Genomic DNA, 25516 nt, shown 5'->3' with positions numbered 1-25516 from the left:
TTGCATGAGCTTGATGCAATTACCATTCCAAAGGCTCCCAGGAATGGCTGGCCAAAGATCTCACTGCACACTTCTACAGCCTTGACATCAGAGGACACGGCAGTGACTACAAAGGGGCAGGGGGACACAGACAGGAAAATAATGGGCAAGGGTACAGGCACAAGGTACAAAGAAAAGTTGAGAAACACTGAATTATTAAAAAAAAACTACAGACCAAACAACACTGGCTATATCCTACATACCTCCAGCAGCAAACCTCAATCCTAGTCAAGTCCAGGAAATGAAGTGACCCAAAGTGATCCCTGTTTCTGCACAAGGGCACTCACACAGCCCCATGTGTGGGCATTCCCATTCCTCTTCACACCATGCCAACACGTGGAAGGATGTTGGGGTTTTTGTTTTTCATCCAGCTAACAGGACAGGTTTTTGCCATGTGGAACATCTAACCAGCAGATATTCCTGTACAACACCCAGGGTTTAGCAGGGATTCTGCAAACACAAGCCATCACAGAACGGAGGGGTTGTGCGTGGGTTCCAGGCTGTGTCTCCCTTAAGCTCCAGCAGCAAGGACAGGGACATGTTTGTCCATAAAAGTGACAACAATTTGGCTCTTTCTAGAGATGGCTACCACATTGAAGAAAGTCACTGATAAGCTTGCATAGAAAATTCTACAGAAGATATAATTCTGTCATGCTTTTGGGTTTCCTAATGGGCACTACTAATTACTCATGATGAGGCTTTTTAAAGAAGCACAGAAAAAGATGAGGCCAAAGGGGCTAAAACAGGTGTCCAGTACAGGAAGTTTTGCACTTGGGAAAAAAAGATATTTAAAAGTATCATGTTAGAATTGGAAGTCACTGTTAGGATTAATAGCACTAATCAGGAACTTTATTCTTAAGCAAGTATTCCCAAACTGGAAAACCCCAAGACGTATTTGGAGGGAAGGAGAGAGAGGGAAACTGAGCACACAAATTAATGCAAAAATAGGTATATTGCTTAACCCACCTGCTATTAGGTCATCAAGAGTGTCGGTAAGCGTCTGTGCTGGAGTGGCAACCATTAATCCGTCTGGTTCTTGAACTAAGAGCCCCTGCCCAGCAATCTGCTGCTGCTGTCCTACATTCTGCTGATTCCCTAATGCTTTCTGAAGTTCAAGAGACTCTGTCCCATTATAACCTAAGTTACCAGAAAAATTACATTGCGGTGCTGGCAAAGGCTGGATAGGGACAAACTCTATTTGTTCAGCAGGTGGTGGAGACTGGTGTTGCTCATCATCTTTAGACAAGATTGTGTCAACCTGAGGTAACCCTGAAAAGTTATCCTCTGGCAGACCCTTATCAGCTTCCACTTCTGGGAAGACCCCTGTAAGTGAGCACTGCTGCTGCAGGGCAGGTGGTGTGTCTGTCTGACCTTTGGTCTCCAAATATTCTTTGGTAAACTGCTGTTGGGTTTTCATCTGCAACTGCCTTTCCACCTTCTGCAGCTCCTTCAATATTTTCTTCTTCTTCTGTACTTGTTCTTCTCTGTTCTTTTTAAGTTCTTCAATCTTATCTTTATTTAAAGGTTCACCTTGAATTAATTCCAATGATTTAAGTTGTGCTTTTTCAATAGCACTAATTCTCTGTCCAAGTTCATTCAGCTTGCCTTCAGTCTCTTCTACTATGCATTCCAAAGGCTGGTATGGGTGAAAAGGTGGCAGTAGGTCCTTATCTGCTACCTGCAGGGAACTTGACTTCTGCTTGGATGCACCTAAGCACATGAAAAATGTTTGAAAAAATGCCATGCTGAAGATACCCCAAACCTCCCCTCTCACCCACCAAAAATAATAATAATAAAAAAATTTTAAAAAAAATCTTTACAACTAACACTGCACATCTGTCAAAGCACAGAAAGGTAAAGCCTACACTCATGTTAAGACAAGAAAGGACAAAGCAGATAGATGGAATTTTCAATATTGATCCTCACATGATCCCTTCGAGCACAGCTACTTTAATCTTACAAGGAACCTTGACAATTTCTGACACAGGTGACAATGCACTTGGGAAGGGGAATCAGCCAGAACAGCAAGGCAACCTACATGATCTACTGAGTTCCCAAAGTTCTTCTGTGTGTGCAGAGCTTAAAGTAAGAGTATTTTCCAGAGGCTGACTTCCAACAGCGAGGTTAGGAGCAGAAAGACTCTATGGTAGAGAGCAGACTAACCTGACAGTAAGATGATACTTTGAATTAGGATTTCTCCAAACACTGTAGCATTCACCTTCACATTACAAGCAGAACCTGTCACTGCAAACTTAGTGCTTTCAAGTGGAGTGTGAAGTTTTAGCGCCTTTTAAAAAATTCTGGGACCAAACTAACAACATGCTCACTTCCCCTTCCATTAACAAATGAACAATTCTGTTCATTATAAAGACTTTAAAAATCACCTTCACCAAGGCCCACCAAATCTGGGCAGCCCTGCCCCAATTACTGACTGCCCTCAAGCAACCCATGGCTGCTTTCCCAAAAGCCACATCTGGGAAACTCTAGTCACATCTTACTGAAAGGAATCTATTAAGTGCTGAAATTTTAATTATTATTTCAGTGTAAGAACTTTAATTACAAATGTGAAAGGTTTTACTCTGATTAAATAATTTTCTGCACAAATACTCATTTGCTTTACCCAAACACTGATATATAGAGCCTTCAAAAAAAAAAAAAAGGAAAGAAGACTTGAAGTGTTACAAAGCAGACTCACATAATTAATCATTAAAAGGGGAACTAAAATGATGTACAGTTTGAGCCATGGTTTAATAAAGTTACCTAAACATTACACAGCTAAGTGAAAGTCTGGAAGCAAGAACTAAGCCATGGATCAGTCACCAGCCCTGGAAGGATTAAGTTTCCTGAAACACAGATTTATTTCTCTCTGGGCCATCCTTCACCAATACACTAATTCACAAATAACTTCACTTTGCATTGCTGTCAAAACAAGAGTCACATACACCTCAATTTTGAAATTAATCTTTTTTGGAGGAACTAACTATAAACCAAACAAACGTGAGATTTTTCTCTTATAAAGAGAAAGCACAAATATGAAAATAGAATTGGACCAACTCTGTACTGCACACCTTCAGCAGACTCCTGGGAGAGCAAACCATATCTAATTACATGAAAAATAACAAGAATCTTACTAATCCCAGGGAACAGCCCAGCATCCCACAGCCCCTGGGGCACCCTTCAGGATGCTCCTTGTGCAGCTCCATACTCTGTGCAGCTCAGCAGTTCCAGCTGAACACCTCTCCCCACCACTGTTACTTTGTCTCTGAACCAGGACTGAGTCCCCAGGCAATTTCTCAGCAGACAATAAGGAATTTGGTGGAAATTCAGCAATCCCTGGCTCTGGGCTGGCTGGTGGCTCTTTAGCTCCAGCCTGCTCTAATCCGCGGCCTCTTTGGCTTTGCCATGCACTCAGGGTTATCCTTTCATTTTAACAAGTGTAATTAACAGGTTTGTGAGACCACTCTTGAGAAATACATTTGCACTCATCAGAAATCTCTGCAAGGCTTGTCTATATCCTTGTTTTGAAAGGAAGCTGTGCTGCATTGCTATAGTAACCAAAGTGCAAATGAACCCTGCCTTCAGCTGAGGTGGGAACCCTCTGTCCTGCTCGCTCACTGTCACCCCTAAGGGTCCTGTGTTTATCATTCCCATCCTCACACAAGGCATTCCCACAGCCCAGCAGCTCTGGACTCCTTCTATCACTCCAGGAAAGAAAAGCTGCAGTTCAAAGAACCTCCCAAATAATGAAGTATCAATGTTGTCCCTCTCAATCAAGTCTGAGCTGGGGAGGAAACAAACCTGTCATGGGAAAGCTTTTCTAGGAGCACAAGAGGAAGGAAAGAGCAGAAGCACAAACCCCACCTGGAGAGCTGGGCTGGGCTGAGGAGCCAGGGCTGGGCTCACACAGCAGCTCCAACCAGGAATCATCACACAAAGGTGGGGCAGTTTCTGAGGACTGGTGTTAGGAGACCAGCTGGGCTCTCAAGTTCCAGAAAAGGTCTAGAAATTTACATTAATCAGCTGCTAATTAGATAGCAGGGCCACTTTTCAGGTTCCAGATCACCCTTTCCATGCCAGAAAACATTTGTAAGCTGTAACTGGAACTATTGGAAGAGGATGAGGGGTAGGAAGAAAGATCTGCTAAACCTGACATGCTCACCACAAGAGTCAGGTCAAAGCAGAAGTGGAGAAGCTACACTGTTGGTAGCTTTGAATATGCAAATATTGGATGTACTAAAAAGTAGCATTTCCTGGTTTATCCAAATCTCCTCTATATTACAAAATCCTGAAAAATACTGTGTCCATTTTAGTACATAATTATGAACACACACTTTACACTTCCACTTCTAAAATACATAAATTCAGTAAGACTTAAGAATTCAATCACAGGCCAGATCATAATCATGTCAACCTTTAAAAAAATGTATTTTGTACATTTATCTTTTAGGGGCAGCATCAGTCATCTACACAATCAACCTACTACCAAAATTACACCTGGCAACATTAAGCTGTCAATCTGGCCTCAAAAGCCACTATTTCCATCACTTTTAGAAGACTTGTTTAATATGAAAGGAAGTTATTTATACTGAAGATGACTGAAACCCAGATGTTGCTACACAGATACCACCTGCCATCCAGTACCATGGTTACAGGAAAAAAATTGATCAGCAAGCCCAGAGTGGTTCTGGGCATGCTAGGAAAGCCACAGAGTAAAGGAGGGACTGATTCCCCAATTATTTTGTGAACAATATCACAAATTGCTCTTGTATTTGCATTTCCATATTCCCACAGGTTCTGGTTCCTACCCTGTCCAACACAGCCTTCACCACAATTCCTGCAGAGATCTTCAGCCAGGTTTGTGACCACCATTTATGACTCAGGGTAAGACCTACTCTGCCAAACACAGCTTCCCATCCACTCCTCTGATCCCCACTTCTCCCCAGGAAATGGCAGCTGTTTCCTATGGCAATTTCCTGTAGTTCTCCCATACACTTAAGATCATCTCCCACAGAGCTGAGTTGCAACAGCCCCCTCACCCCAAGAGCCTCTTGCAGGCATCATTCCTGGTCTCCTGAACAGAGAGGACACCATGACCAGGTTTGAATGCTTCTGGCTGCAAATAACATTTCAAGTCCCTAAACACTGTGAGCAAGAACCTGCAAAAATACCCTTCAGTTCTGTAGTCCTCAGGTGGCTTTCTCAAGCAACTGAACTCTTCTAATCTGAATTTGCTTAGAACACATTCAGTATTTACACAGTTGCTGCCAACAAACAAGTCTGACACTGTATTTCCTCATGAGTGGTTGTGATTCTCAAGGAAGTTGCTCTTCTAGCTGTGATTTATAATCCACAGGATGTCAGTTCTCCCAGGAAAGAACTAATTTATATGCCTTTCAGTTGTATTAGACTTTATATTTTATTAGACAAAATTATTATTCTCGAAATTCTAATTTTATTAGACAAAATTTGTTAACAGCTCCTTAATTTCTATTGTCATTACCAAATGAAAAAAAAGCAGATCGAAATCCAAACATTAAAATTAAAAAGGTTTTTTTCCAACATAAAAAAATGACAGTAAGAAAAAATTCAGTTGTGTGATACACATTTGTACACTCAAATTCATCTTCTCTGCTGGAGACCCTGTAATATAAATCTGTATGAATCACCATATCATTTGTGTGCTCTGTAACAGAATTGCTTGTCTGTTGTTCTTGCACTTGAGGTTTCTTTTTGTAAATTTGATTTCACTCAGAAGTTGAGAGTTCAATTTGCAGCCTGCAATTAAAACCCACCAGCCTCATCAACATGAATAAAATGAACTCAATATTGAATTTTCATGAAAATTCTGAGTTTAACTATTATTTCTATCAAAAAGAAACTCATCTTTAAGGACTTGGAGAAACCATCAGTTGCTCCACACACACACAAATGCAAAGTACAATATTACATAATCTTACTAATTTGGAAAAATAAAAAGCCTGCATTTCCCAAGAAAATTCATCTGCTACATGGTTTTTCATACATACTGAATTCTTCTTTATAAAGAAGATGTTAGTTAATTGGTAGAAGGCTGAATGATGAGTTTGAGTATGTTCACAGCATCCCTCCTGGAACCATGGGGTAATTTTGCCAGTCTTTATCCCTCCTGCAGCTGTTTCTATGGAAAATTGCAGGGAATGGGTGCAATGCTATCCAACAGGCAATGGCTGCACAGTGAAACCAAGCCAAGCTGAACTCAATTTTCAGCCATTCAAAAATTTGAGTTACTCTCTAATCTTGAGTCTTCTTCCCAAGTTTCCTCTGGTGGGTTCATGGTATGTAACTGGAAAATTGCTAAGATGTAATTGAATTAGTTGGTGGCAAGCAGGTGACTGAAGCTTCAAAGGAGCAGAATTTCACAAACCACTGTGAAAAGATTGTTACACATTTGTGCTCCTGGGGACCTACACCTGCCTGGGTGTCAAATCACCTGCCTGCACTGCTGAGGATTGGCAGAAAAAAGGATTTCAGTCTACAAAGAAAGAATTAGTAAAGTTCAGAAGTCAGGAGGCATGGATGGTGAAATCTCCCTTGGGAACTCATCCCAGATACCTGGGCTAGCTGCTGACCCAGGCAGGAAGTTTCCAGGAGGAAATGGCAAGAATTGATCAGATGATGTTGAAGCACATTAAACAATGAACAGACAGCTGGGACTGTGCAGTAGAAAAATCTGGTAAAAATCAGAATGTAAAAGCTGGAAAAGCAGGAATATCAATTTGCCTTATTAATGTTTTCACCTCCATGAAAGTCATATAACTTCCTAGTTTTACTGTTAACCTGGCCTCTATTTTTATTAAATCACACAATGCATGAGATCTCTGCTGAGATATATAACTCAGTATTATAGAAGTCAGATATGAGATTAAAAATAAATAATAATTTAATTTGTATCTATTGAAGTTACATAGAGTTTGTTTTTCTTCCCCTTCTCCACACCATATGATTTTTAGATTTAGCATGGGGATCCAGGAAATACCATATATTGAATATCTAGCTGAGAAAGCTTAGAGATTCCAAAAGTACCACTCACCCTTAGGGGAACTCTGGTCTCCTACACAGGGATCAAAGGCAAATGTGGGCAGCTTTCACCTGAATAAGTCTATTTGGGCTTGTGTAATTCTAAAAAACACCTGCACCCCCAATGAGAACCACTGCAAGCTACTGCCCACTTAAAAATGACACTAGAAATGTCTAATGACAGCATGTTGACAGGTTTTAAGTGCTCACTTTAGCCAATTAGTTTATTTATAAGCACAATTTCAAAGAATGAAGTAAAACTAATCTAGAGAAAAAATTACTGAAAACCTGATACTTCTCCAAAACAAGACTGCTTGGAACTTTGACACATTTAAAAACAGCTGATGTTAGTAAAAATATTTTGACTAAGAAAACAACCCTGCTGCTTTCCACAGGCTCCCTGAGCATCCCTTGCTGTCCCAGCCTGTTTGATGATGATCTAGAGCATGCTCTGTGTTCCAGCCCTGCACAATGCACAGGGCTCTGCAGGATCCATTCACAAAGTAGAGGGGATTATCAACAGCTGGTTTCCTGAAGAAATCCAGCAGCATTCCCTTGGATGTTCCCTGGGCTGGGCTCCAGCCCCTCTCCCAGGGAAGCAGGTGCAGAGCCCTGCACTGGATACACCCCTGGGCCTGTGGACACAGCACACTTGGGTTTTGTACCCAAAAAGCTCCTGGTGCTGTGCTGCTGCACCACAGCTGCTGCTGAGCAATCCTGCCCCTCTTCAGCAAGGGCAGAATCCACCAAGGAAGGGATCTCCTGCCTCTCCCCAGGGAAGCAGAAGGAGCTGAACTGGGATTTCTTTTACATGGACAAAACAGACATGTGCTAAATGGAGTGCACTGAGAACAATCCCTCCTAAGCAAGTAGGGGCTGAGGTCTGGTCAATCCCACAACTAATTCTGCTCCTTTTTTCACCTGATTTTTCTTCTTTCCAAGTTATCATCTTGGTGTGTCACCTTTATCTAAGCCTCTCCAGATCCACTGTTGCCTCTGAAATGTTTCTCTTTTCAGTTGCTAAACACTGATATAAAATCCTTTGCCAAAGTAATTATTCAAATGGTAATGTTTCCATGTGCCTTCATGCTTTACTGAAGAATAATAATAAAATTCAAAATTAGACCATAAATTCCTCTTGAAAATCTCATGTCATATCTGAATTGTGGAACACATAAATGTGCTCAATTTTTACATCTGACTTGCCAAGAACTCTTCAGAAAACAAAGTGACACTATTGCATTTCTTGCAAAACTCACACAGGTCCATAAAAAATTTTACAGTACTAAGGTTAAGGAGGCAAGGTACTGCTCTCCTGCCTCCCAGTAGTTCTCAGTTTATACAAAAACTCAGGGGCTACTTCTGATTGAAGGCAAGTAATTGTTCTGCCCCAGATAAACCATTTTGTTATGCAAGAACTTGACTGCTCTGCCACCTTGGAAATAACAAACACCTCAGCTCACCCCCTCTTTTGCCCCTCCCTCCCAAGAAGTTCAGTGATGAAGGTCTGGTGAATTAAAGCCATGTGTGTGTAACAAGTCACAAATGGCAGTTCAGCACAGCACACTGACTCTGCACTGCAATGAGCACACAGTGTTTAGCACAAAAACTCCATTTCCCCCCTGAAGATCTGAGAGACACAAGAGCTTTGCAGTTTTTGGAATGCTTCATCAGCCTGATGACACGTTTGGGATTGCTGCATCTCCTACAACACAGCACAGATGAGTTTTGCTGACATGCATGAAGCATGTCCTGAACCCCTGTGAACAATGAGATCTCCCTGTGCCAGCCCCAGCATCACAGTACTGTAAAAAACACACCTAGGGATGTGCTGACTTTGGCAATAAGGTGTTTGTAATGAGAGCAGTTTCTAAACTACAGTCAACTATCTGCTTTTCATAATTGGATTAAATAAAATGAAACTTTCAGCTTTTAAGTTAAGTCATTAACTAATCCCTTACTGATTCCCATGCACCACAAAATGTGCTCCCAGAACACTCCCATTCCACAGTGCTAACAGGCATTGACCTGGAAGGGCACACATGCTGGTATACAGGTTTTTGGTGGGTGATTTGAACCAGAAGTTGTATATTCTTTTCATTTGTTTGGTATTCGTTTTTCTGAAATCCAAAATACCAAGTGTTGCACATCCTAGGAAACGAGACACCAAGTGCATCTGAGAGGTCACACACGTGGCAAATGCATGGAGAGGGGCACAGCTGCACGTTCAGACACCAGCAGGTACATAATGTTTTTCTCTCTTTATTTGTGCCCCCAAGGGGTTTCTGTTTGTTTGTTTACTCTGGAATTGCTCGGTGCTTCCTCAAACAAAGGATTTCAGCAGATTTAGCTAACAGAGCTTTGGACACTGTAATATTAAGATCCCCATCCAAAACTGTAGATCATTATGAGCTGCTGTTTGTAACTTTGCACTTGAGAATCTGCTTCTCTTTCTGAGCTGATTTAGCAGATATGAAGATTTCGTTACAGAATCCACAGCTGGAAACAAACTCCCTAATTGCAATTTAATAACTACAAGGAGTTTTAACCAATCAGTTTGACCACGTTCAAAGCAAAAACTCTGATGTTAGGATTACTCACAAGAGAACTATTACTAACACAACAAAAACTCTCCTGTAAGTAGATCTGCACTGGTATTTATGGTGCCAACACGTTTGCATTGCTACTGATGGAACAGAAAAGAGTTGGTGCATCAAGTTCATGGATAATAGCTGAAACTATTCTAGAAGACCAATGTACAATATTCAAAAGTGAACACCACACCTGGAGCACATTGGCTTTTTTATCTGTCTGCACTAGGGCAGTTAGCACAAGCATTTTCTTCCACAAAAAATTGAATAAGTATAATTCTAATAAATTAGAATAAGCACAATAAGGTTAGAACAACCAGTGTTGCTATACTGTAGAATGCAAGAAAATAAGGAAAAAACTATGAACTACATAAAACAGGTTTAAGTTATACTTCATTAGAGATGTTCAAGAACTGATGGAATGAACTACACTAGGCATAAGCCCTAATAAAATGATCCCCAGTCTATCAATTTCCAAACCACATATATTCTCTGAGTGGCTACATACTGACCTTTCACCACTCCCAAGAGAGGTGGGGAGTTCTCTTGAGGGGTCCTGTCAGGCTCCTGGGGAGGTACAACCATGGCGAGCGTATGCACCGGGACACGGGGAACCTTCAAACAAAGGCACAGACACACTCAGCTACAAACTCCTGCCAGAGCAGCTCCTCAAGTGTTAATACACAGGCTCAGAACTACAGCATACTCCTGCTCACTCTTCCCAAACTGTGTATTCTATGCTACTTCTTAGTATGGCCTGACCTTGTTTTTGTACTGGGGACAGCATGTCAAAGTTAACTGTGCTACTCTGTGCAGGATCCCTGGCTGTGTTGGCTGGAAAACTGTTAATTCCTTTAGGCTTTTAATCAGCTAACTCCCTTGGAGCTGCCTCTTCAGACTGCAGAATTCTGAATTTACACAATATATTTTCTTTTATGCAACAAATAGAATCATTAATACCATGTGAGGGGTACTACCACAAGGTTTTAGAACTCTTCAACCAAAATACCGAGCAAATGCAGGAAAGAAACAACATCCTTTTGAAATCCTGGGTTTGGGACTATCCTGTCCAGGAGCAGAAAAGGGAACAAAACTCATGTGTTCTTTAGGTCTCTGCAAGTAGCACCAACCAATTCTCTCACTCTCTATGATTCTCATGTGAGCAGGGTTTTTAAAATTTCTTCCACTGTCTACATTCATTTTGAAATTAATTATTATGCAAGTGTTTCTTCCCAACACTGACGGTGCTGTTTAAAAAAGACTCCTTGTGCCTTACCTGAGACTGATCCTGAGATGGAGGTGTGAGCTGGGACAAGTCTGCTGCAGGAACTGACAGAACATTGTTTGGGTAATCCAGCAGGTAAGAAACAACATTTGTGTGTCCTCCCTTGGCAGCTTCAATGAGCATTGTTGAGCCATCCTGAAGTGAGATTTTGGAAACAAAAAGCCAGAAGATGAGTTTTGCTCCCCAGTGTAGCATCCCCATGTAATAATTCTATGACTTAAATTTACTACTTGATAAATCAGCCAGGTGGCTCTTTCAGAACCTCTGAACAGGAGAGCTGCCAGTGAATACCTTGAGCCGATGAGTAGGATCTGCCCCGTGAGCCAGGAGAAGCTCAACCACGGCCAGGTGACCTCCAGCACAGGCCAGGGACACCACTGTGTGATCATTGTTGGCTGTAGCCCTGTTCACATTGGCACCTAGTAAGAGAAGAGCTTAGAATTAAAGACAAAGAAATTCTTTCTAAAAGAAAGTATCAACAAGTACAGTGTTCTGTGGAACAGAGACGAACTTTACTCTTGTAATCCAATTACTTCCTACACACTTCTAGGGAAAGAGCACAAGGGATTTTGACTAACTGATCGGCTTCCACACATCCTCCTCCTCACCTTGTAAAGACAAGGCAGTTGCAACAGAAACAGTGGGCTTGTAAGTGTTAAGTGAGGGAACACATGGTGTAAGAAGCACAATTCCAAATGTTCTCTCTGAGCAGCATCACTATGCGGTGCAGTTGCTACTGTTTCAGACAGTACTTGATGTGCTTTTCTGAAGGAGGAAGTCCTTTCTTTAAGAAACTGAAAATATCTGCTGTACTTCAACTCTAATCTATATAACAGAGTAAGAAGAGTAACTAGCAAAATATTTTGTAATTCATTCTATCATGAACTACATGAAATTCAAAAAACCCTTAGGTAGTTGACAAATGCTCACATACATATAACCAGAATAATTTTAAATATGGATCACAAACATGTGGCATTATAAAGTGGCATTTAAAGTTTTTAATTAGCTATGTAAACTAGCATTTACCTTTGCTAATAAGGAATTGCACAGTGCACAAGTGACCAGCTCGTGCAGCCTTCATCAGTGGGGTTCTCCCACCTTCAGATTCGTGCTCCTAGAGAAGAAATACAAGATGTATAAATGGGAAAAATTGTACCATTGTTTCAGCTTCTGAAGTATCTTGTGATGGGACCAGAATTACCCATCTGAGTAGAAGATCTCTCACAAGCAGCCTGTAATAAATGTAAACTGGCTGGTGTCAATTTTCATGTTACCTCAAATACTAAATCACACTGATAACAAGGATTAGGACCACATCCATACTGCTATCACACCACAAAGCTTCCATACTTACAACCCCCTTTTTATTTTAGTGCTCAAATGTGTAACACACATGAGAAGAGGAAGACCTTGCTTCCTGCTCAGAAAGGGTGGAAGATTTTACACAAATGTCACCCAACATCAATAATCACAAACTGCAGTGCCACAGTTCAGAGAGCTGCCATGTGCTGCCAGACCTCAAAACTGCAATCATGCCCTGAGTGCACACAACATTTATAAAACATACTGAAGAGGATCAGAAATAAAAATGCAGCTCACAGGAAGTCTCTAAGAGGATTGGAGAATAAAGCAGAAAGCTGAGAAGAGGATGATACAAACCAACAAAAAGGGAATGAGCATCAAGAACTATTTTCTAATTTAAAAAGTCTAAATACTGCAAAGATGTGGTTGAATGCAACTGTATTAGAGCAGCTACAGAACTAGACAATGTGCCTGCTATGTAGACATGATCAATACCACAAAGAATGCTGAGCAATGATATCAACCCTCCCAAAGAACAAGGGGAGAGAACATAATCTTCCTGGGAGTGTTTGTATGTGCTCTCTATATTCAATATTATCCTATTTAAATAACATTCAGTCTGATCAATAATAGGAATATGTTGTTTTTAATCAGGTATCTGTGAATTCAAGCTCTAAATTCACTCTTTACTTCATAATTGCATATATACCTGATAGTGAAAGTTAACATTTAGTACTGACAGTGGGTGACATGGCTACTTACAAATACAACCAGACAAGAAGAGATTTGACAGAACAACGCAATTCCTTCCTTCATAGTTTCTGTATTCCTGAAAACTCTGCATATGTCCTTTGACATATGGCTTGCTCTAGTTGCAAACTGCATGTTAAGTTAGTTTTCTGTTCATACACTTGAAGAAGAAACTTCTTGACTGGATCTTCTGTTGGAGACTGGCCCCCAATCCAAGCCCATCCTTCACTCTAAGAGGTTCCATTGCCCCTCTCCTGCTCCTGCTCTGCTCCTCACCCTTCACAAGAGCTCTGTGTTACTGTCCACCACTGCTTTAACACATGGCTCAATCCCACATTAGAGCTCTGATTTCTTTGCTCACTCAGGAGTAAAACACACAAGCACACACAGGCACAGCAAACCTTACAGACTTACTACTGAAGTAACTTAAAAAAAACAACTTACTGGATACTCCTTGGAGGGCAATGACTGCTTAGATGTCAATAAATACCTGCTTCTGGACTGTCTGCATGGCAGAAACATTTACAGGACATGTAAAGGTAATTATGTTAACATGTGGCCCTATGATTGTAAGAATTAATGGCGTGCCCTTAAGTCCTGATGCTTACTCTGGTATTTGGCATAGTTTCTCCTTCCTCAGCCACTGCCAAGAGATCCTAAAAAGCCAGAAGCTGCTGTGTGCCTGAAGCACAGCAAACCCCTGGTTCCATCAGCACATCACTCCCAAAGCAGCTGTGGGTGCAAAGAATTCCTGACCACCACTCTGCTCTGAGCAGGACCTGGACACTGCTGCTGAACTATCTCACACCCAATTCGAAATCCTTGCTGATGTAAAGATGGCAAAATGCAAAATTTATTTTAGGTCACCCTAGCTATACTCAAGGTAGTGAAAAGCATCCTGTATTGCACTGAGATGTAGCAGATAACAGGCAGTTAGGAATAATTATTTGCAACATTCTGCCTTCCTAACAGACTTCACTGTTGGAAGTCTCAAACACGGACGCCAGGAGGCTTCCTCATTGAAATGCATGCAGGGATCCTGCCCAGTTTAACCAACTGTCACTTCCTCAAGCAGGCAGAACTTGATCCTCAGCTACTACACACTTCCAATCCTTGCAGCACCAAGCACACCATCAGTCCAGCCAAACCAAACCATTTGGGTGCCCACCTGCTGTAGATCTTCAAAACTTCTGGCATTCTGATGGTATTTTTCACATTGGAAGACAGAAACACATGTTTTCTTTTAAGATTAAATTCCTTCTGACTTCAGCACTCTCTATAGCCCTAATAATGGCTATCAAACAGCATCAACTCAAGCTTTAAGGGAAGACATCTAGGACAAGCCAAAATAAGAGGCTGAGACAGTGCAGTGCCTTTGTCTCCTCACATCCTTTTTTACCTAGATAATCATAAATTTCAAAGATTCTATCTATGGATATATCTCTAGATCTATCTCTTTTTCAGCTGCATTAGATAATCAAAATCAGGACAGGGAAAATGAAAGTTGTCCCAAAGCATCCTCATTTACCTTTACAATGTGTTTTTTTCTTTAATTTATATGAAGTGCACACTGATGTTTATTTTGTAATATCTAAACCCAGTAAATTGTCTCCAAACACAATCCCCTTGCCCCTCTGCACTGTAGGGCTCACCACAGCAGCCCCTCTTGTCACTGCTGCAGCCCTGAGGAATGTGGGAATTAGTACAAACAGGAAGATTAAGAAAGGAGAACACCTCTGCCACACCTGGAAAGCCATTCTCCAAACCCCTGGGTAATGTGTCCTCCTGCTAATTCTGCTGGGATAGAAAGAACACCTGAGGAGAATTTTCTGTGGCTTTGGGTAACAGATAGGAAGGGAGGGGAGAGTGAGAGTGTTACCCAAATCAGGCAGGAGTTTACACTGTCTGCACCTTTTCCACTGGGACTCAAGGAGATGAGATTCCAGTCAGCAATAATTATTTCCTTTCTAGACAAATCAATACTTCCAAGAGCAGAGCAGAGTCATCAGGAGCATCTTATGACAATGACTGGTATTTTTTTTAGTTCTTCCTTTTGAGTTCTGTGGCTTAGGCAATTCCAAGATCAGCTACATAGGGGCTTTCCCCACATACAATTCTTCTTGGTTCACAAATATTCATGGTTATATTGATCACTAGGAGAGTTTTTTGACTTTTTTCTCAATGTCACATGTTATTTAAATGTTCAATAAGAAAATCTGTATTTTCAAAGTAAAGCTCCAACTTTTCAGTTCTTTAACAAGTCTCCCTCATCCATGACAACAGTGAATATTTAACAGAAATCTAAATATTATTCTGAACAAAATGATTTAGAGAAAGATTTTGTTGCAAAAAGTTACAGTCCCTACACTGCTGATTTTCAAAACTGAACTCATTCCAGCAGTCACCAACCTACCTGTCCCAAATAACCTTCCTGAAAACTCAACTAGGCCTCTAGTTTAAAGTGAAATGGAAGAACCTAGAGGAGATTTAAGAGATAACCTATCAATGAGATAACCTGCTGCATTTGGGAAGGTTGGGATATTGTTTTTTAAAAGCAGTTTTAGAAAACCCAATAGGAGGGAAAATACAGAACAAGAACAAGCCCCATCCAGTCTGCACAGGGAGTCTCTAAATCTTTGAAGAGACTGATGCCTTATCCTTAGCATGCATCCTGAGGCTGCAGCTTACAAGCATCAAAGGCCAAGCTCCCCTGATGCCTGCCCAGCTCTATGCCCTCCAAAATTGTCTTCTTAAAGTCCCCCTGCTTGTCCTGCAGAAGGAGAAAGAAGAACTCATGATTCTTGCTCTACAAACAAAGGTTCCTGGTCATGAAGACCTGGAGCATGAACTTAAACTGGATGAGATGCACCAGCTGAAAACTGGTTTGTTGGCATGAGGCAGGCAAGAACAATGGTAAGACCAAGCAATGAAGCTCTCATGAGTTCACACTCCTACCATGAGCCATTCAGATCCACAAAGAGAGCACAAAGGTCAGACACAGCATCTTTGTTACAGACAAGATGGATTTTTGTTCACTACTGGCAAAACAAAGAATTTCATTGTACTTTGCACCATCCAGAGAGTGCAATAGCCAGAAAGTGTTGACTACAAAAATGAGCTTCACTTGTCCTACCATGCTTTATCTACACAAGACTAAGGGCCAAGTCTAAAAAAGCCAGAAATCCCTGACCTTCCCCTGATGGTTCAAAAACCAGTAGGGAAAAACGTAACAGCACCTCAGATTCCTCACTGTAACAGCAACACAGCAACCTCCAGAGTTGTGAATTCAAATTCCAGAAGACTGGCTGCTTTTGTAGATGTTTAAATGGTGTCTCCTACTCAATGCATAAACCCACAGTCTGTCACACACCTCAAGGAAAGGGAGGTTTTAATTGAGGAGCCATGTTAGTGTGAGGGATGCTATCACCTGAAGGCAAAACAATGATCCCTGCCATGACAGAAAGATGTCTGCAAAAGCATTGTGTCATAGGAGAAGAATTAAGAGGTAGTCTGGCATGCTGTTTTTTTTTTTTACAATTAGAATTATGTAGATACCAGGCAGTCAGTTTTAGTCTTCCAAGCAAAGCAAAATGTGGAATCTTAACGAGTACTGAAGAGGTTTGGGGAGACCCTGACAATGTAAAATGAGAAAAATACAGGGATGAAGCTGTCCTCATGGGTTCTCTTCCATCTCTTCATTTCTGCATAAAAGCTCCCATAAATCTTGTAGGAGAAAGGTAAATTCCATCACAAGACCAACTCTTATGTAGCACAGCTGCAAGAGGGTCCAGGTTAAATTGGGTTAAAAAAATCCCAATTTAAAACTCTTTTCTGTATTTCCCAGCTGAGAAAAGCTGAGATGATCTCACTGTCCAAAAAAAGAGCAGAGCTGCCTTCAAAAGGGACACCAGAATCTCCTTTAATCCAGGTGTGATTCTACATCAAGAGGGAACAGGCATTCAGAATGGTCCTTTTAGTTATTAAAAGGTAAGCAGCTTAAAAGCAGGATATCACCTCTCATTAAATATCACCAATGCTCATTGTGAGATTTACAGTCCCTAACCTGGCTCCTGTGGGAACATTTATGTACCTCCCACATCTTACCTTACACAACCCTTGAGATGAAGGTAACTGCTGGGAAAGACACAAAGAAATAGGAAAGAAAAAAAAATCTTCTAGGAAAAATTATCCTTTCACCTTTGACATTAGACAATCCTTGCCACACTGGTAAATGGATGTTTTACTGAAATGCTGGATATTTTTTCCTGAAGTTACTAAACCATATTTCTGCTTTTAACAAATGCTTTTATCAATCTGTATTTCAGAGTTCCAATCTCCAAACCTTTACTCACATAGATCACAAAATCTAAAGTAGCTATTCTGTCCCCATAAAAGTTGCAAACAAGTAAAATTACATTTGATCCAGTGGTAGCAGCTCAAGCTGAGACCCTGGAAGTCCCTACTCCTGGAGGGGATGGGGGAACTAGAATGTAACTATGGCACAGATGGGATCACAGGCTGAAGGCTTCAGATGTGCCTCAGATTCAGTCACTCATACATTTGGCAAAAGCAAGCTGATTTCAAAATGCATACATTAACAAGAAAAGGTGCAGGCCTGCCAGCTAGTTTTGCTACAGATTTTGACAGGCTAACTCTGTAAGGACATGGAAAAGATCCCTTGAAGAAGGGCATCAGAAAAGCACAGAAGAATTGTTAACATGCCAGACTTCATGAACAATTAGTCACAAGGAGAAAAATCCATCAAATTGAGACAAATCCATAGAGGATTGAGCAGTTCTCCAGCAGACAGATGAGCACTCTAACACTGCTCATTTCTAGCACTACTTGTCACTGCAGAGCTTTAAGAAAAAATTAACCACTAACTGAAGAAAGTTCATCCCAGCCATCGTTTTTTAAAATTCTCCTGGTGTTTATAAAGCCACATTGCTTAATGAATGTGACAGAGCTCTCAAGATCTCCACTGGTTCCTGAACTGAATGACATATTTGATATCTAGGCCAGAGGATCAGTCCCAGAGAAGCATCAGTTCCTGTTTCCAGTCACCAGAACAATACCTGTTTGTGCTGAGACATGGTGGTAATGGTCACCCCCAATTCACACAAAACTCTGTGGGGACTAGAATCACTTTTCATAAAACAATCACAGAATGATCTGGGTTAAACAGAACTTTCCAAGACCATCCCATCCAATATTCCTGCTAAAATCCCATAACCCCCCCCAAAAATATGATTTTCCTCCCTCATAAGAACAAATTAAGCAGAACATTACTGACATTACTGCAGAAGAATTAATAAACCCTAAAAAAAAGTAAAGTCTCAAAGAAGACTGTAAATATTACTCCTAATTACAGCATTAGTTTATTTATATTTCTAAATAAAACCCAAAAAACTTCATTAATGACTGAAATTTAAGTAACTTCATTAGCATGCTGATTTATCAGGTTCAATGGGAAATTTTCCTGGCTTTCTTAGTTTTTTTAGAAGGAACAAAAATTTCAGAATATTCAAACAAAACCCCAACCTACCCTCCAAGCAAAATAAAACACAGAGCAGTGAGTACATAGGGGGGGGGGGGAAAGGAGAGTAATCCTCCTAGGCAACCAAAATAACAATTTTTCCAGCTTGAGCCTTCTTTTACATAAGGGTCCTAAACACCTTTGGAAGAGTAAAGTATCAACTGTTTTAACTAATTATAAGTCAAAAGTTTTATCTCTGTAGCTGGTGAAGAGGCAGTTTTGGGTCTCCCAACAACTTAGTTTACATTACAGAACATAAACATGGGGAAAGCAATGTGCTAAACCCAAGAATTAGAAGAAAGAAAAGAGATCAGATTATGCTGATAATTTAAAAGACATTGCTTTGTTTGGGGTTTGGTGTAGTAGTTTGCACAAGTTAAGAGACTCAAAGTGTTCAGAGACCAATACTGACATACAGAAGCAGGAGTTCCTACTACTTAAACATTTTAAATTCAGAGCAGATTACCCATAAGAACTGTTATTTTGTAGACCAGACAGAATATGCAGCCTCTAATAAAAGCTTCTTTCATGCCTTTTTACAGAGCCATATATGAATCTCTATTCCTAAGCTCATGAGTCTGTTCTCTAAGCACACAGGCTTGGCCTTGCAGTTTGAAACCAAAGCACTTTGCCCAGCAGATGCAGCAGAAGCCTTACCAGATCAGCACCAGCCTGAAGCAACACATCTGCCACATCTGTGTGTCCATTTTCACAGGCGTAGGTCAAAGCTGTATCTCCCGTTGCTGTAGTGGCATGAACATTAGCTCCTACAAACACAACATTTTGTTCATATTGGATGTGTCCTTATCGAGTATTTCACACGAGATAAACATAAAAATCTCTGACAGCAGCTATATCCTACTGACCAACAGCCTCCACAGTCCAAGAGCATTGCTCTCATGGCAAAAATTGCTCTCATAGTGAAAATACTCCAAGGAGAGGGGGTAAGCCAAGGCTTGGAAAAAGCATGACTGACAATCTAAGCAGTTAAATCTAGATGCTCTCTTATTCCTGCAGTCCCTCTATAGCAAAAAGGATTTCAGTTGTTACATCAAGTAAAAGGTAATCCAGACAGTTTTGCAGACTGTCCATTTGACTCAGAGCTGTATGCCAAGGGAGACCAGACAAAATGCATATCACTGAACTAGTATTAATACAACAAACACATACACTTTCCACAAATCTCCCTCCTTTCCTGCTCTTTAAAATCATTTCCTTTAAAACCATTTTGTTGAAATAATTTGTCTAGCTTCATATACACCAGCTCTCTGAAAACTACACTTGACTCTTGATATGTAACACATTATTCTTAAAAAAAGAAATGCCAATGTGATTAGCCATTTTCTTATTTTTAAGGTGTAAGGTATAATTAGAGACTCCCTGATGCCAAAACAAGGCTCCTTAATCAACTTTCTACACTATCAGCAGTGAAGTGCAGGCAGTGAGTGTTCCAAGGGAGCTGGTGACAGGTGTCACATGCTGGTGTCACTGCACCAAGTGGCACAGTTGTTACTGTCCCTCGATGAGCAGGGAGCTTCACTTTCTAAAATTACAAATCCAGCCAATTTTATGCTTATTCTTAGAGCATACAAATAAATCACCTTCCATAACAAGAAAGATATCCCAAATACAGCTCCTTTTTCTTTATTATTTTAAGCAGAACACTTCAGATTCTACCAACTTTATAAACTGAAAGATGAACATTGAAGCATCATTTTACCCCAAACTCCAGCAAGATTTAATTTTTACTACTGTATAATGTAGCAGTAAAGCTCATTCATCACAGAAACTCAGCACATTCCAGCATCTGTCTTGCACACTACTTCCCAGCACACCATTCCTAAAGAACTGGTTATTCAGGGAGACTGAATGCAGATAACCAGGCTTAGTCAAAACTGGAGTAGCAAGCAAAACCAAGCATTATCTGTATTAAAATTCTGTCCTAGATGCAGATAGCTGGAAACAATGTTTCCAATGAATGTGGATGCTTTCTAGATATGGAACAGGATCACCTGCTCCAGGAGGCACTTTCTCTGTTACCAGTATCAAGCAATACTTAGGTGCAACATAGTCTTTTTCCTTCTTGCTAAGTTATCTGAGGATATTGTTTCTTGTTACAACACTGCCACTATCAAAAGCCCAGGAATGTTCCAAATCATACAAAACACATCAAGTCCACAGTATCTGTGGGCTTCATCACTTGCTCTGAACACATACCTGCTGCCAGCAAGTATTTCACCAGTTCAAGATGACCCTCTTGAGCAGCTTCCATCAAAGGTGTTGAGCAACCAAGCTCTATATCAGCTCCTGCCTTAATAAGGAAGTCAGCAACTTCAGAGAAGCCTCCACAGCAGGCCAGGGTCAGGGCTGTTTCCTGCGTTTCCTCTGTCTGTGCATTAATATTTGCCCCTGGGAAACAAAACAGCCATTACTGACACTGGCTGGGGAGGTGAATGCTCATCACCCCCACAGCACTTTGGGTGTTTGAGCTCTGCTCTGTGGGTACAGCAGCATCAGAGCAATGTGCACAGGACACCTGCTGGCCATGGATCACACCGTGTCCTTCTGAGCGCTCCATGGCCACGGGATCTCACCTTGTGCCAGCAGCAAGGCCACCATCTCTTCGTGGCCTTCCCGGGCAGCTTCCATCAGAGGTGTGTAACCTTCATCATTAACCTCCTCCAGGTTGGCTCCTCGCTCGATCAGAAGCGCTGCCAGCTCCACGTGCCCGCCACAAGCGGCCAGAGTGAGCGGGGACTCGAAGGAATCCGCGGGCATGTTCACCTGGGCACCGCTGTCCAACAGCAGCCGTGCCACCTCCACGTGCCCGTCCTGCAAGAAAGGGCAACCAGGAGTGAGAACTCGAGTCACTGGATGCTGTAGTTGCAACCACTATCACACCAGGCCTGAAAATGATCCTACAAGGACAGGGCTTTTTTATTTATCATGGTTTAATGGTGATACTTAAACCTAACCACTTTGAGGTTCCATCTACATCAAAGTCAGGTTTAAATGCATAAGGAAAATAGAGTTAAATATACTCTATTATTTAAAGAGAGTATTTAAAAAATATATTATTTAAATAGAGTATTTAAAAATATATACTCTATTATTTAAATAGAGTATTTAATAATAGAAATACCAACTCTATTATATATAGAGTTGGTATTTCTATTTTTTGAGGAAAAAAGAATTATGGCACAAGACTTAATTTGCAGTACAATCTTTGGGACACAACATACTAGAGATAGCAAACAAGTGCCATAAGTAATAAACCCACTCCATGACTAAACCTCACAACAAGCATAAGAAAAAGAGATTTTCTTATTCTTTGTAGTAGTAGTTGATTCATGACTCCTACAAACAAAAAACCAAAAAAGCCCCAATTTGCAACTTCTAAATCTTGGGAAAGATACCTGCAAGAGAAACTGAAGTGGGTAACAATAAGGCAGGTAACAGGAGGAGAGAAGACTTGGAAAAACTCTTAAAGTTGACTGAAAACTTCCCAGGGGTGAAGCCATAGAACAAGAGAATTAGGACTGCCAGAGCAGGCTGAGTCCTTACCAATCAAAGCACATGGATGTTTCTGTCAGCTTCTCAAGAAAGTACTGTTAAACCTCTCAGTTATTTGTAATAGACCAAGTACCTAAAATCCATATTTGACCAAAGGTGTAGTTGGTAGAGAGCCACAACATCAGCAAAAGGGGAAAGCTAAAGCTGACCATGAAGCAGGCTGTAGGTAACCTGAGATGGACAGCAGTCAGGGGTGCACATTAAACACAGGCTGTTGTTCTCAGAGGTTGAGAAACCTAAAAGCCAACAGTCACCTCATTAGAGGCATTAACCCAAGTGTGGCACTGTCCTGACCAAAACAAACTCTGAGGCACTTACAAAAGAATTGGTGATCAGAGACCAGACATCTCAGCAACCTGTACCTGCTGCATTCCTTAGATAAAAAGAGATGAAGACTGGGAACAGTCACAACAATTTGGTGGAACAGCTCCCTTGTGCAAGGGTGCAGCTGAATGATAACAAAAAACAAATTTCTTGTTATGGAGTTGGGACTTCAAAGGCTCATCTTCCTTTCTGCTGCTTTCAAATGTCAATACACACTCTGTAATGTCAGAACACCTAGACTGAAACACCAAAGAGCTGAAAATACACAGCAAACCTCACAACTCTCTTCCTCAAGTGAGCTGTTTCACAGCCTCCAAATTAAGCCAGCCCTTGGATTGTTTCACCAGGAAACGAAGAAAAAGCAAACAAAAAACCCCAACCTAAACAGAACAGTGGGGCTGACTAACCTTTAGTCTGCAGTTGTGGTGCAATCTCCTTTAGGTGACAGCATGCACCCACTGTCCTTGTGGATTTCTTACTGGCACCAGGCTCTCCTCCAGGGAAGGCTATTCAAGGATTCAATTACCAGCTCACTATGGAAGACTTGGACACAGCTCCCCAGTTACACCCTGACCTTGGTCTCTTGCATCACCTCACAACTGCACTGAAAGAACACTTGATCCTCCAGCTCTCAGCACACTGGAGGAACACTGCAGCCTATCTTCCAAGGATTACAGGCTACTGGGAGAAAAATCTGTTTCCCTCTTTTTGCTGTGCTTCCTATGGAAATGAGGTCCCTGTTCTTTCTTCAAAGAAGTTTCCCAGATTGAAGAAGAGAGAAAAGGTCATCCAAGGTCTGTACAGAAATGGTGACAGATATGCTTTGACACAATAGCACACTATTTATTAAGATGATGCTCTTGGATAGGCAAGTTTTTCCTCAATGGCTGCATTGAAATTATGTGGACAGTTGCTAGAGAACTAAGGACTACATTATTTTTCAAAATAAAATGGTAGGTCAAAAGAAAAACCTCACAACATCATTTACAGAAACCTAGAAGAGAGCAACTCATCTCTCCATGCAAAACACTTCCGGCAGTGATGAACAGACAATTGTAATGCATGAATCATCCAGCTCAGTGCACTTTTGGAAGGTTCATTCCACGACACACTGAGAGACCTTATTTATAAAAACAGGTGAAAAACACTAAAATAACTAAACTAACACTAAACTAACAAAAAAAAAACCAAAACAAAACTCCAAACTAGTGATTTGTACTACATCACTGCACTGCAGATTAGTCACCCTAAACTTCACACATGGAGCATTTAAAACAACACATCATCCCCCCAAAAATTAGAGTACTTTTCCTTTGTGAGCAGTTAGACTGAGAAAGCTGGTGGGAGCTGCAGTAAGCACTTTTTTACAATAAGAACACACAAATTCACTTGCAGCCCCCAAACAGCTTGTTATCCAAGGCTCACTCTGTTTTATCACCTCTTGCATTCCTCTCTCCTGAGGAGGGAGCAGCACAAACAAAGGTATTTACCATGCAGGCCTCCATCAGCGCCGTGTGCATCTCATCTGTTTTGTGCTCTTGATCAGCTCCAGCTTCAAGCAAAAAACGAACCATATCTAAATGGCCTTCAAATGAAACAGATGAAATAAATGAGCATTCCACATCATCAACTTTTAATAGTACAGACAATACACCTAATGAAATAATTCAGATTTTCACAGTTTGCTGTTAGAATCTTCACAAGTTACAATTGGCAAACATGGCATTTTAAAGTACTCTTTAAAAAATACCAATGCAAATGAGTCAGCAGCCTTCAGAAAGCCTTTCCCAAAGATATTGCTCAGCTGTGAGATGCAGACAGACCTGTCTAATTCAAGTTTATACAAGAACCTTTCCTTGTGACTTCAAGCTACAAAACTGTGTTTATTCCCTACTGAACTGTACAGTGACAGATCATTTGAGAGTTCCAAGGCAGCATACAACTGGGGGGATTATCATTTAGCTATGGGTCCATGTAGGTCTGAACTTAACTTTAAGCTTTAAATAACACTCACATATTTCTAAGAACTAAGATACACACATTATATCATATGATCTGACATTGTTGTTAAAAGCTTCTACTGAGCTTTACCAAAACTTGATTTAAACTCTATTACAGTTTCTGTCATTTTAGAAATTGTCCTTTCTAAGCTTTTAGCCTCTTGATGAGCTTTCTTCTCTGTGGGAAGACTTAGTCTTACCTAAACCGACAAGAAAACAATCAACCATCTTGTGAAAGATAATACAGGACATCTCTGTGATTCAAGGTTTTACATTCCATGACTCAATTAGGTTCTGAGTCGAAAGAAACAAGAATGACCCTCCAACACATTCAGGGGTACTATTACTGGCATTTGCCTGTAAGGAACTACCATATGCTGTAGGAAACCCATGACAAATGCAGATGCAAGTCCTCAGATAGGTTATACATAGTATGTATCCTCAATCTTAACCACAGAGGCAAAGCCTAAAGATACTATGACAATAATCCACATCCTGCTTTTCTATTTGTAGAAAAACAATGGTTGGAAAGCAAACCATAGAAGCACATAGTAGATTACCACTGCACTGTTACTTTACATAGAAGCTTTAAATAGCAAAAGAAATTATGTCAAAAGTCCCTAAAAGTTCATCACACTTAAGAATTCATAGCATTCTCCCAGATTACACTGAAAGAAAAGAATCCAGTAATAATGGAGGCATTGTCTCCCCATCAGATATTACAGAAACACACATTCCAACTTTGCATTTTCTGAAGAACCAACAGAGATGTTTTCAGTATTCACAGACAGTTGGTGAGGGAACTGGGAATTAAATAGAGAATGTGGTAGTGGGTAGGAGGAGAGAATGGTGGTGTGTCAAGGCACAAGTTTGGACACAGCCAGTTACAAGTTTTCATCTGCAACATGTCAAACATGTCCACCACACCTGGACACAAACACAGAATTAATACCACTACACCACAAGGGAACATTTAGTGATACTGAGCTTAAAACCAAAATCCAGTTTTACAAAACTTTTAGGAAGACATTCAAAGTATTGCTGAAAGTTTTAGTCA

At 40.8% G+C, this 25516-nt stretch overlaps 1 protein-coding gene across 6 annotated transcripts in view; it reads right to left on the bottom strand.

Moving 5' to 3' along the window:
- ANKHD1 (ankyrin repeat and KH domain containing 1) overlaps window positions 1–25516 on the bottom strand; it is a 99952-nt gene that overhangs the window by 34842 nt on the left and 39594 nt on the right. For all 6 annotated transcript variants that reach the window (XM_066560254.1, XM_066560255.1, XM_066560258.1 and 3 more), the window contains exons 7-15: window positions 23950–24044; window positions 21157–21394; window positions 20780–20971; window positions 19220–19329; window positions 12001–12088; window positions 11263–11390; window positions 10963–11106; window positions 10199–10301; window positions 1006–1749 (exon numbers count right to left, since the gene is read on the bottom strand). In XM_066560254.1, the coding sequence (XP_066416351.1) occupies window positions 1006–1749; window positions 10199–10301; window positions 10963–11106; window positions 11263–11390; window positions 12001–12088; window positions 19220–19329; window positions 20780–20971; window positions 21157–21394; window positions 23950–24044 (1842 nt within the window). The remainder of the gene's footprint in view (window positions 1–1005; window positions 1750–10198; window positions 10302–10962; window positions 11107–11262; window positions 11391–12000; window positions 12089–19219; window positions 19330–20779; window positions 20972–21156; window positions 21395–23949; window positions 24045–25516) is intronic.

Source organism: Molothrus aeneus, chromosome 15 (assembly GCF_037042795.1).
Source record: "Molothrus aeneus isolate 106 chromosome 15, BPBGC_Maene_1.0, whole genome shotgun sequence".
Taxonomy (NCBI): domain Eukaryota; kingdom Metazoa; phylum Chordata; class Aves; order Passeriformes; family Icteridae; genus Molothrus; species Molothrus aeneus.
Note: the sequence above shows the minus strand (reverse complement) of the source record. Positions and strands in the feature narration are given on the sequence as shown.